General features: G+C 37.3%; 1 protein-coding gene across 1 annotated transcript in view; it reads left to right on the forward strand.

The window, feature by feature from the left end:
* The window catches only part of CAP2 (cyclase associated actin cytoskeleton regulatory protein 2), a 230110-nt gene that overhangs the window by 59576 nt on the left and 156835 nt on the right, over nt 1-13699 (forward strand). Inside the window, exon 3 of the mRNA XM_007951960.2 lies at nt 11797-11874. Coding sequence (XP_007950151.1) covers nt 11797-11874 — 78 coding nt within the window. The remainder of the gene's footprint in view (nt 1-11796; nt 11875-13699) is intronic.

Raw genomic sequence — 13699 nt, forward strand, 5'->3', positions numbered from 1 at the left:
TAGTGAGATTTATTCCCAAGTATTTTATTTTTTCGTAGCTATTGTAAATGGTATTGATTTCCTTATTTCTTTTTCAGCAATCTCTTTGCTGTTGTAGAGGAATCCAACTGATTTTTGGATGTTGATCTTATATCCGGCCATGATGCTAAATCTCTCAATTAGTTCCAGTAGTTTTTTTGCTGAGTCTCTTGGGTTTTCTATGTATAAGATCCTGTCATCAGCAAATAGGGATAGTTTGACTTCTTCCTTACCAATTTGGATACCTTTGACTTCCCTCTCTTGCCTTATTGTCCTGGCTAGGACTTCCAATACAATATTGAATAGAGGTGATAGAGGACATCCTTGTTTGGTTCCTGTTCACAAGGGGAATGGTTTCAGTTTCTCTTCATTGAGGATAATGTTGGTGTTGGTTTTGCATATATGCCCTTTATTATGTTGAGGAATTTCCTTTCTATTCCTGTTTTGCTGAGAGTTTTGATCAGGAATGGGTGTTGGATTTTATCAAATGCTTTTTCTGCATCAATTGATATGATCATGTGGTTCTTTTCCTTTGTTTTATTTATGTGATGAATGGTGTTCATTGCTTTTCTGTTGCTGAATCATCCTTGCATGCCTGATATGAACCCCATTTGGTCATAATGTATTATTTTTTGGATATGTTGTTGGAGTCTATTGGCTAGATATTTTGTTGAAGATTTTTGCATCTATATTCATGAGGGATATTGGTCTGGCATTTTCCTTTTTAGTGATACCTTCGTCTGGTTTTGGTATCAAGGTTATGCTTGCTTCCTAAAATGAATTTGGAAGGATTCCATACTTTTCTATGTTCTGAAATAGTTTGAGTAGGATTGGTGTCAATTCTTCTCTGAAGGTTTGGTAGATATGCCAGTGATACCATCTGGCAGGACTTTTCTTTTCTCATCTTTTTTATGGGGGGGGGGACTTTTTTTGTTGGTAATTTTTTTTATCACCTGTTCAGTTTCTTCTTTTGTTATGGGTCTGTTTAAATTTTCCACCTCAGCTTCTGTTAGTTTAGGTAAGTAGTATGTTTGTAAAAATCTGTCCATTACTTCTAGATTTTTTAATTTATTGGAGTACAGTTCTTCATAGTACCTGGTATTATCCTTTTAATTTCTGTTGGTTCTCTTATGGTGTTGCCCAATTCATTTCTTATTCATGTTATTTGTATTCACTCCCTCTTTTCTTTGTTAAATTTGCCAATACTTTGTCAATTTTATTACTCTTTTCAAAGAACCAACTTCTAGTCTTGTTGATTTTTTTCTATTGTCTTTCTATTTTCTGTTACATTCATTTCTGCTCAGATTTTTATTATTTCTTTTCTTCTGGTGACTGTGGGCTTTTTTCGCTGCTATTTTTCTAATTGTTGGAGATATTGGGTTAAGGTGTTAATTTTGGCTCTTTCTTCTTTTTTGATGTGTGCATTTATTGCTATAAATTGGCCTCTGATCATTGCTTTTGCTGTGTCCCAAAGATTTTGTTATGTTGTATTTTCATTCTTGTTTGATTTAAGGAATTATTTTTATTTCTTCTATTACCCAGTAATTTTTAAGGAGGGTGTTATTCAGTTTCCATGTGTTTGCTCTTTTTCCATTCATCTTCCTATTGTGGATTTCTAATTTTACAGCATTGTGATCTGTGAAGATGCTTTGCAGTATTTCAATGTTTTTAAATTTACTGAGGTTCCCTTGGTAGCATAACATATGGTCTATCATGGAGAATGTTCCATGTGCACAGGAAAAAAAATGTATGTTGTGCTGGGTGAAGTGATCTGTAGATGTCTATAAGGTCAGGTTGGTGGATTGTATTGTTTAGTTCTTCTGTGTCATTGAATTTCTTTCCAGTTGTTCTATCTTTCATTGAAAATGGTGTATTAAAGTCTCCTACCATGACTACGGAGTCATCTATTTGTCTTTTCAGTCCTGTTAGAGTGTGGTTTATGTATTTTGGGGTTCTTTCATTGGGTGCGTAGATATTTATTATTGTTGGTCCTCTTGTACAGTTGATCTTTTAATCATTGTATAATATCTTTCCTTGTCTCTTATGGTGGTTTTTGTCTTAAAGTCACTTTTATCAGAACTTAATATTGCCACTCCTGCTCTTTTATGGTTGCCATTTGCTTGCTATATCTTTTTCCAACCTTTGATTTTTAGTCTTTTTGTCTTTCTTTCCAAGGTGTGTCTGTTGTACACAGCATATTGATGGGTTTTGTTTTCTTATCCAGTCTGCACCTCTCCATCTCTTGAGTGGTGCATTTAATCCATTGACATTTGGTGTAATTATTGACAAGTATGAATTTGTTGCTTTCATTTTGTTATGTGGTTTTTCTTGGTGTTGCTGATTTCTTTGTCCCATATAATTTTCTGTGCTGAGCTTGTTTTGTTTATGAATTGTGTTATCATTTCCTTTGTTGCTGTTGTTTTAGTATTTGCTAAATATTTGTGCTTATCCTTTTTTTAATTTTGATGTGAAGATTTATCATTTTTCTTTGAGGTTACCCTGTGATTTGTAATTGTCTTCCCAAATTTAGAACAGTCCTTAGTCCTTCCTATCTTGCAGTTGTCTTGACTTCCCTACCATTTAGAAGTTTTGTAACTACACAAATTTTTCCCTCTTTTTGGTTTGTAGTTATCCTCGTTTGTCAATTGATGTCTCTGGTTCCCTGTTTACAATCTTGTAGGCTTATTTACTTTGGATACTTCCATAACTGGGTTGGTTTCTGCTTATGTCATCATATGTGTTAATGGTCAGTTGTTGTTTGCTATTGTTGGTTCTCTGTCCAAAGGACTATCTTTTACCATCTCTTGTAAGGTTGGTCTGGTTGTAACAAATACCCTTAATTTCTGTTTATCTGGAAATGTCTAATTTCACTATCATATTTGAGGGACAATTTCCTGGGTATCTAATTCTGGGTTGGAAATTTTTTTCTTTCAGGGTTTTATATATACCATCCTATTGTCTTCTCTCTGCATTGTTTCTGCTGAGAAATCCGAGCTTTGTCTTATTGGTTGCTTCTAGTAGGTAACTTTTAGTTTATCCCATGCTGCTTTCAGGATTCTTTCTTCGTCTTTGGTTTTGGTGAATTTGACGATGTGTCTTGGTGATTTTCTTTTAGGATCTATCCTGTTTGCGGTTCGTTGGACTTCTTGAATGGATATATTCACATCTTTCTTCATACCAGGGAAATTCTCTTCCAACAAATCTTTGACAATTTTCTCTGTGGTTTCATTTGTCTCTTCCTGTTCTGGAATTCTGAGTACACATAGGTTATTCCTTTTGATGGTATCCCACATAAACCTTAGGCTTTCTTCATTTTGTTTTGGTCTTTTTCCTGATTGGCCCCTTTCTAAAGAAGTATTGAGATATTTGTCTTCAATCTCTGTAATTCTGTCTTCCATTCATTCAATACTACTCCTTTGCCCATTAATTGTGTTATCTATTTCTGAAAATTTAGTATTAATCTCCTGGATTTCTATCTGTAGATGTTGTATCATTTCTAATTTTTCATTTGTTTTGTCATTTTGTTCTTGTATTGTCTTTTTAAATTGTTCTAGGGTTTTCTCTGTGTTTTCCTAAATTTTTTTTTTCTTTTTTTTTTTTTTTTATTAGGATTTGGGTGAAGATTTACAGAGTAAATTCACTTTTCATACAGCAGTTCACATATACTTTGTCTCATGTCATTGACCAAAATTTACAATGCAACAGCTCCCCTCCCACTTCCTCCCCATAGTTACCTCCTCCCAGTGTCCATCCCTTCATACTCTTCTGCACCCTGAGCTATCTCCCTGTGCATAAGCAGCCCTTCCTTCTCCCATGATTGTTCTCTCCAGGGCATGTGTCTACTTGAGGTAAATGTTTAACTCACATGCCTGTACTTTGTTTGGCTGGAAACCACAGTTGTGGGTTCAATTCCAGACCTGAAGGGCAACTAGGGGCCATAGTCTCAGTGGTTACACCAGGCTCCATTGGACCAGCAAACCTGGTCCCCACCTTCTTTTTTTTTTTGCCTCCAAATGATTTTGAGTTTTGTACCACATTGTTCTCCCTCTTTATGCAGGATCTCCTACATCCCTTCCAAGTGGATGGCAGTGGTAGCTGGGCACCATCTAGTTCTTCTGGTCTCATAGTTGTATAGGTTGCAGATCGGATGGTGTACCAGTCGCTAGGACTGATTGTTTCCATTAATTTTGGTTTTCTTCTTTCTTCTTGACGAGGAGAGACCATTTTCCTCAATTTTGTTAGTATTTTCCTTGATCTGTCTTTCAATCCATTGAAGGATGCTACTTGAAATATTCAGGCTGTTGATGACATCAGAGTAGCTGGTAGTCTGCAGCTCCATCCATCTCCGTACTCGGTGTTTTCATTTAGGTTCTTCCACTAGTTGGTGCCTAATCCACTTCTGTATACTTCCTTTCAAATTTCAGGGTTCCAGGATTATCTTCTATATCTCTGTCAATTGGTTTCTCTTTTCTTTGTTGAAGAGGGTCTGTGTAGCTTGTCTGCCTATTCTGCCATCTTACCTGAAGTCTCTCCCTATAGGGTTTTTAAGACTGTGATTTTTTGGAAGCAGATTGTCAGACTTTATTTCTGAGGTGCCTGTGAGCAGTTTTGAACCATCAACATTTCTATTAGTAGTCCATCGCTTACATGTTTATGCCAGGTTTGGGAGAGTATGTTAATTATGCCCAGAATTCCTCAAAAGTCCTGGATAGAGAAGTGCACAGAATCCTCAGAAAGGTTTTGTCTCCACAAACAAAAAGCAAAGGAGAGTTAAAGACATTATCTAGGTGTATAGCCATTCTCCACCCAACCTCAATCCTTACTGTTGAGTGAAAAGCTGTTTGCATGAAGAGACTAATTAATGAAATTGGCCATCTTAACTAATCAGATCCATCAGAAAACTGCTCTATTAACAAGGCTAAATGTTGTTACTATGGAAAGTAAAAAAGGCTAATGATTGTGTTCATCTTGTGATAACTACAAAATATTGTTAATGTTACCTCTGAGCCATAATTTTATCTAGAAGACATCAGACGACTCCAAATTACTGTTCCCACAGAAACTATAATTCAGTCAACTCTGCAAAGTCTGTAATAGATGAGGCAATGTCTCTATAAAACCATTGCTGGTGAGAAGTGCAGTTATTTTATTTATATACAAGCAGTAGAAAGTTGTATTTCATAGTCTTCTTTTTGGAAATGACTGTAAGAGACTGATAAAAGTCCTTCTGAACCACTGGAAATCCACATTTTGATACATGTTGTTATGGATTGATGTATCCCCAAACTATACTCATTAAATCCTGGCCCTTGTACCTGTGGATATGATCCTGTTTGGAAACAAGCTTTTTCTTCATTCTGTTAATGAAGTCATACCAATATAGGGTGGATCCTAAACCTAATCACTTTCTGAGTTATGCAGAAACCAGAGTAGACACAGAGACATACACAGGGTAAAGGCAGCTGCCAAAGAATACTAAAGAACTCCAAGGAACTCCTGGGGCTACCAACAAAGGAAAACCTCCTCCTACAGCCATTTCCTGAATTTGGACTTCTAGCCTCCTGAACTGAATAAATTCTGTTCTTTGAAGTCACTCACTTGTGGCATTTCTGTTACTGCAGCCCAGGTAATTAAGACATATGGACAAACATTCATGCAGCTCAGAACTGCACATTCATAAGGTCATAATAGCCTCCAGCACAATGAAATTTGAAATCTTCTATTCCTCCCTATGGAATATTCAAAATTTGAGATTTTGAGCAACAAAGACCCAGCAGTCAGGCTACCAGGAGAAAAGAAGAGGAAATGGTATACTCCATAATGGCTTTGAGAAAATATGTGTTCATTTAAACTTTGATGACAATGAATATTATGTTGATGATTGAATTTGTGATTTTAAATGTAAATCGGCTACAAATCTTGGTTTGATTTCAAGAATTTTCCTCTTAGTGGGGGAAAAAAATACTTGGAAGAGAATTAATAAGAAAAATTAGAAACAAAATCAAGGTGCTCATTTCAGTAAATATTGTGGATGATGAACAGTGATAATGAGGTAGAATGAGGAATGTGCTAACTAAAGAGTCATTTACCAATTAGTTAAAACACTCACCCTTCTAGCCCAGAAAATGATGTGACGTGCCATCCTCACAATAGTTGCTATGCTTGAGCCCATTGTTGGAGCACTGTGTCAGTCTATCTCATTGATGGTCTTCTTTTTCACTGATCCCCTACTTTATCAAGCATGATACTGTTCTCCAGGAACTGGTCCCTCCTGATAACATGACCAAAAAATAAGAGACAAGTCCTCTCCATCCTCACTTACTTGTAAGGAGCATTTTGGCTATACTTCTTCCAAGGCAGATTCATTGATTCTTCTGATAAAAACCAAACCAAACTCATTGCCATTGAGTAGATTCCAACTCATAGTGACCCCTTCTTGGATTTCTGAGACAGTATCACTACGGAAGTAGATTTCCCAACCTTCCTTCCAAGGAGTGGCTCTTCACCAACACCATAATTCAAAGGCATCAGTTCTTCTTCAGTCTTCCTTATTCATTGTCCAGCATTCATACACATATAAAGCAATTAAAAATACCTTGGTTTGGGTCAGGTGCACCCTGGTCTTCAAAGTGACATATTTTCTCTTTAACATGTTGAAGTGGTCTTTTGCAGCAGATTTGTGCAATGCAATACCTTGTTTGATTTCTTGACTGCTGCTTCCATGGGCATTCATTGAGAATCCAAGTAAAATGAAATCCTTGACAAGTTCAATCTTTTCTCCATTTATCTTGATGTTGCTTATTGGTCCAGTTGTGATGATTTTTGTTTTCTTTATGTTGAGGTGTAGTCCATACCAAAAGCTGTAGCCTTTGATCTTCATCAGTAAATGCTTCAAGTCCTCTTCACTTTCAGCAAGCCAGGTTGTGTCATTTGCATAACACAGGGTATTCCCCAATCCTGATCCCATGTTCTTCTTCATATAGTCCAGCTTCTCAGATTATTTGCTCAGCAGATTGAATAAAACATACTTTAGGGAAAAGGAAAATAGAAAAAGGAAACCATGGGGCTATCTTCCTTGGTAAATGTAAAGGCTTCAGGACTATGTTCTGAAATGGGAAAATGGTCTAAAGTCTGGGGGCACCATCCCAAAGAAAATAAAACTGAAGGGACAGAAACAGATTCTTCATAATGGCTTAACAAGAGTATAACTTACACTCTCATGACTTAATAGGGTATTACTCCACCCACTGCCATGGAGTCGATTCCAGCTCATAGGGACCTCCATAGAATTTCTAAGACTTTAACTCTTTACAAAAGTATATTGCCTCATCTTCCTTTTGTGGAACCACTGGTGGGCTTAAATCACAGACCTTCTGGTTAGCAGCCAAATAAATGCCTTACCCACACACAGTGTCACCAGAGCTCCTTAGGGTATTAATATATTTTTTAAAAGTAGGTTAAAGACAAGATGATAAAACAATATGAATGAGATGAAAATGGAAATTGCTAGTCTAACTAAACAAAGAATAAAGCAATATTATTGCACAAATGATATATAGATTAGAAATGCTAAAATATAGAAATGGTACTGTTGAAAATTGGTTTACTAACAACAGAAACATGTATTCATGTAATCACAGTGAATAGAGGACAGACCAGGAAATTAAAGACAGAGAGAATTCAAAAGATACACAAAAAAACAAACTCACTGCAATCAAGTCAGTCCCGACTCATAAGGACCCCTCCTTGGGTTTCTGAAGTGGTATCTCTACAGAAGTAGATTGCCCCATCTTCCTTCCAAGGAGCAGCTGGTGGGTTTGAACAGCCAGCCTTCTGGTTAACAGTCAAATGCCTTAGGCACTATGCCACCAGAGCTCTCCAAAAGATATGAAGACATGCAAATATTATAGAATATGAAGATAATAACTGGAGTCTCTGAGTAGAAATCTAACAAATGGAACAGAAGATATATATATATACATATATATATATGTATATATAAAATGAGATGTGGGAATCAATAAGCTTGTTTAAATATATATATATATATATATGAAAATTTCTCAGAAATGAAAAAAAAGGACCAAATTGGTTTCCAGAAATATAATATAGAATGTTCAAAACCCAGACATATCTTAGTTAAGCTATCACACCTCAAGGATAAAGAAATTATTCTTCAGATGTCAAATCAGAAAATCCTTATTCTTTAAGGGAGGAGAGAAAAAATCAACCTGGCTCAGACCTCCTCACTGAAGCTTTTAGTGCCATGCTGTCTGAAAATGGCAGGAATTCTGGTGGTGCAATGGTTAAGGATGCTAAATAGTAGGTCAGCTGTTCAAACCCACCAGCTGCTCCATGGGTGGAAGATGAGGCAATCTACTTCCATAAAGATTTGCACTTGGAAACTATATGGGGGAGGGGGTTGCTATGAGTCTGAATAGATTCAGTGGCAGTGGGTTTGGTTGTGTTTGGTTTATCTGAAAGTGGAGAAAGAAAAATCACTGAAGGATATTATGTTCAGTCAAAATCTTCTTAAAATATAAAGCCATCAGGGATACATGCTTCAATCTGAAAGAACTAAAGCAACTATGAGATCTTTTAAAAGCAAATACTTGATATTAAGTGGCCAGTCAATAAAAAAAAAATAGCAAAATAACTCAGGGATAACTTAGCCATGGCAAAATGAGATGTGGGAACCAATAAGTGTGTTTAAATGTAGAACTAATACTAAACACCTGTGTCAATTAAGTGTTGCACTGGGCAAATCTGCAAAAGGCGAAGGAAGACCACAGAAGAATTGATGCATTTGAATTGTGGTGCTGACAAAGAATATTTAAAATACCATGGGCTGCCAGAGGAATAAATTAATCTGTCTTGGAAGAAGTACAACCAGAATGCTCCTGAGAAGTAAGAATGGCCAGACATCGTCTCACATACTTTGGACATGTTGTCAGAAGGAATCAGTGCCTGGAGAAGGATGTCATGCTCAGTAAAGCAGAGGGTCAGCAAAAAAGAGAAAGACCCTCGATGAGATGGATTGACACAGTAGGTTCAACTATAGGCTCAAGCATAGCAATGATTGTGAGGATGCCACAAAACCAGGCAGTGTTTTGTTCTATTGTACTATGATTTGGAGCCTCTTTGAAGGCACCTGACAACAACAATATGGCAATTAATGTTACACATAGCATATGAATGCTATCAATTGGGCAGAATAAAAATAATTATATAACGAATAAATGTGGAAGATAGAGGGCCAGAGATGGAAGAAAGTAGAAGAGTACATATGTCTTTATCTTCCCAGCATGAATAAATATCATCTAAAATTATGATATGAAGTTTAAAATGCATACACCAAAAAAAAAGGGGGGGGACCAGGTGACCAGGTTTGATAGAGCCTGGTGGAACCACTGAGACTATGGTCCCTAGCTGCCCTTCAGGTCTGGAATTGAACCAACACCTGTAGCTTCCAGTCAAACAAAAGACAGGTAGGAATATGAGTTGAACATGTACCTGAGGTAGATACACTCCATGGAGAGAACACTCATGGGAGAGAGAAAGGCTGTTTATGCACAGGGAGACAGTTCAGGGGGCAGGAGTGCATGGAGGGATGGACACCGGGAAGAGGTAACTATCGAGAGGAAGTGGGAGGGGAGCTGTTCCATTGGGGTAAATTGTAGTCAATGTCATGAAACAACGTGTGTGTGAATGGCTGTATGGAAAGTGAATTTGGAGAATAATAAATGAAGAAAAAAATAAAAAAAAAAAAAAAAAAAAACTGAAAAAAAAAAAAAAGACGTAAGCACAGACATGTAAATACAGAAACAGAAATAGATGAAACCAGTGAAGAGACTTTAAAAATTGTTGAATTGAAGAAGGGCAGTATTTGTACAGGGAGACAGCTTAGAGGGCAGTAAATACATAGGAAAGAAGGACACAGGGAAAAGATAACCACAGGGAGGAAGCAGGAAGAAAGCCGTTACACAATGGGGATTGCAAGCAATGTCATGAAACAAAACATGTATGAACTGCTATATGGAAAATGAATTTGCTGTGTAAGCTTTCGCCCAAACCACAATATAAATAAATAAATACACTGTTGAATTGAAAAAAAATGCAAACACATAATTATTGCAACCTCTTAATATTTCATGATCATTTTTTTAACCTTAGAATGATCACTTAGGATATAATGTTGTTGTTGTTATGTGCCGTCAAGTCGACCTGACTCATAGTGACCCCTCCTTGGGTTTCCGAGGCAGTATCACTACGGAAGTAGATTGCCCCATCTTCCTTGCAAGGAGTGGCCGTTGGGTTTGAACCGCCAGCCTTCTGGTTAGCAGTCAAGTGCCTTAGACACTCCACTACCAGAGCTCCTGGATATAATAACTACTGTAACTATTATAGTGTGGCTATTGTAACTATTATAGTGTGGAAACCTATGTAAACTTTAACAGTTCTTTTTCTTTCATCTGTACATTTAATCATAATTAAAACTTATACTTTTTATTTTAAAATGTAACAGCTAGAGAATGATCTCACTTTATAAAAGTCTCTCTGCATATGTATCTTAGTAGGTGGCTCCAATGATATTCATCTAATGTTAATAATGATTATTTCTAGCTTGTGAGGCATATTTTAACTTTAATCTTTGTATCTCTGCATTTAAAAAAATTTATCTTAAATGAATATGTTGTATTTTATAAAAACAAACATAATTAAAAAGAAAAGTAGAAAATACTGTCCATATTTGAATACAAATATTTGGATAAGGATAAAAATGTATTATATTGTTCTTGGTAATTTCTATACTTTTTAAATTTAAAAAAATTGAAGAATTAATTAATTAATAGTTGGTAGAAGGTGAGGACAGGAAGTACTACTCCATGTACTTGAAGGCATTCCCACCTACAAGACTTCTTTTTAAGGGATGTATCCCAGAGGGGTCTCCTCCACCAGGGCTACTCAACAGCACTGAAATCTCTTCCAGATCCATCTCAATGAGCAGTTGTAGAAGCTGCTGGCTGTCAATCAGCGTCTTCATCAAAATGGCTTAAGGGACAATTCTGTTCCCACTCAAAAGGTATAGAGCAGATTTGGGCACACACGCTGACAGAGGGTAGGAGGGACAGCCTTTGAAAGCAATTGCACTTAGGGACTTAACTTTTTTAACAGCTTCTCAATTCATACACCATAACAGTCACTCTTTTAAAGTGTACAATTCAGTATTTTTTAGTGTATTCACAAAGTTGTGCAACTATCCTCACTACCTAATTCCAGATAATTTCATCACTCCAAACAGAAATTTCATACCCATTAGTGATCACTCCCCACTTCCCTCTCCCACCCCACCCCAATTCCCTGGAAAATACTAATCTACTTTCTATCTTTATATATTTACCTATTCTGGATAAATAGGTATAAATAGAATCAAATAATATGAGGGTTTTTGTGGCTGACTTCTTTCACTTAGCATAATGTTTCAAGGTTCATCCATGACTCAGTATGTATCAGAACTTCATTTATCTTTATGATTGAATAATATTCCATTGCAAAAAGATACTAGGTTTTGTTTATCCATTCGTCCATTCATGGACATTTAAGTCGTTCCCTCCTTTTGGTTATTGTGAATAAAGCTGCTGTAAACATGTACAAGTTTTTGTATGAACACGTTTTCATTTCTCTTAGCTATATATGTAGGAGTGAAATTGCTGGATCATATCATAATTTGTTTAGGAGCTAAAACATTTGAACTGCTGTCTTCTTCTTTGTTCCTAGGCAGAAATGGTGCACAGTGCCTTCCAGGCTCAGCGAGCTTTCCTTTTGATGGCCTCTCAGTACCAACAACCCCAAGAGGTAAGAGATAAGGCTGTCAAGGGCATGAGCAATATAAGACAGAAACAAGGAAACAACAGAACTGTGTACTATGAGAGACATCCCCAAAATTGAGACTTATAGCACATATAGGTCCCATCTCCAGTTTGGATCACAACATGGAACATTTCTTCTGTCTTCAAAATCTTAATAGGTGTTTTAAAAATGCATACCAATTGATGGGGGGGGAGCAATAATGCCTTCTTACTACTAATATATAAATAGAGCTCAGACGGCATAGTGCCTAAGGCATTTGACTGGTAACCAGAAGGTTGGTGGTTCAAACCCACCATTTGCTCCATGGAAGGAAGATGGGGCAATCTACTTCTATAAAGATTTGTTGTTGTTGTTGTTATGTGCCATCGAGTCAGACCCGACTCATAGCAACCCCTCCTTGGGTTTCTGAGGCATTGTCACTATGGAAGCAGATTGCCCCATCTTCCTTCTGAGTAGGGGCTGGTGGGTTTGAACCACCAGCCTTCTGGTTAGCAGTCAAGTGCCTTAGGCACTACGCTACCAGAGCTCCTCTATAAAGATTTACTGCCTCAGAAATCCAACACGAGTCGCTATGAGTTGGAATCGACTCAATGGCAGTGTTTGGTGTTTCATACTTTGGTAATTGATATCACTAGTTTAAAAGGTTAACTTATTCATATGATCTGTATCCTATTCTCTGTACTCATCTCACAAGCTTTTTATAATCAAGGAAGTGTTTACTACTAGTTTTTAGTTCAGATTTTGTGCAGGTTTGGTATTAAAAACTGTTCATTTCTATGATATCAGAACTTCTCACTATGAATTCAATGTACAAACTGATTAGTTACCACTCTATAAGTAAGATAGGTAAAGATAGACAGATAGTTGCCATCCTGTTGACTAATTCATGGTCACCTTATGTACAGCAGAACAAAACACTGCCCAATCTTGTGCCATCCTCATGACAACTGTCATGCTCAAATCCATCACTGTGACTACTGTGCCAACTCATCTCACTGAGAGTTTCCCTTACCACTACAGACCCTCTACTTCCCTAAACATGATTAATCCTTCCTGAACAAGGAAATCCTTTCTGATGCAAGGAAATCTGACAGTGTTCTGTTGTGATCCATAAGGTTTCAAATCTCCCTAGTCTGTATTAACCTGGAAGTTCTGCTGAAAACTGCCCAGCGTGGGTGACCCTGCCAGTATTTGAAATACAAGTGGCATAGCTTCTAGCACCACAGATTGGCTAAATCAGTGCTTCCCAATTTAATATGCTTATAGATCACTTCCAAAACTCAAACCAAAACCAAACTCACTGTCATCAAGTCAGTTCCAACTCACAGCAAGCCCTCCTTGGGTTTCTGAGATGGTATCTCTAAGGAAGTAGATTGCCCATAGATCACCTAGGAGCTCTGGTGGCATAGTGCCTAAGGCATTTGACTGCTAACCAGAAGGCTGGAGGTTCAAACCCACCAGCCACTCGTCAGAAAGAAGACTGGGCAATCTACTTCCTTAGTGATACTGCCTCAGAAACCCAAGGAGGAGGTGTCATCACCTAGGGAGCTTAAATGCAGTTTCTGATTTTTCCACAAGCTTTTCCCATAAGCTCCTCCATGGTGATGCTTGTGCTGGTGGTCATTATTCTGACAAAAACACTGAAGAGAATCTGTATGAGTTTGTACGTACAAGGGCATTTATACAGATCAACTTTTCTTAGGTTTAAGATATTTAGAGATGTTAGAGGACTGGTTGCTAAGTGCAGTAATGTTATTGTTGCTGTTGGGTGCCACTGAGTTGATTCCAACTCACAGTGACCCCATGTGAC

Source organism: Orycteropus afer, unplaced genomic scaffold, assembly GCF_000298275.1.
Source record: "Orycteropus afer afer isolate SDZICR_OR568_19922 unplaced genomic scaffold, OryAfe1.0 scaffold00012, whole genome shotgun sequence".
Lineage (NCBI taxonomy): Eukaryota > Metazoa > Chordata > Mammalia > Tubulidentata > Orycteropodidae > Orycteropus > Orycteropus afer.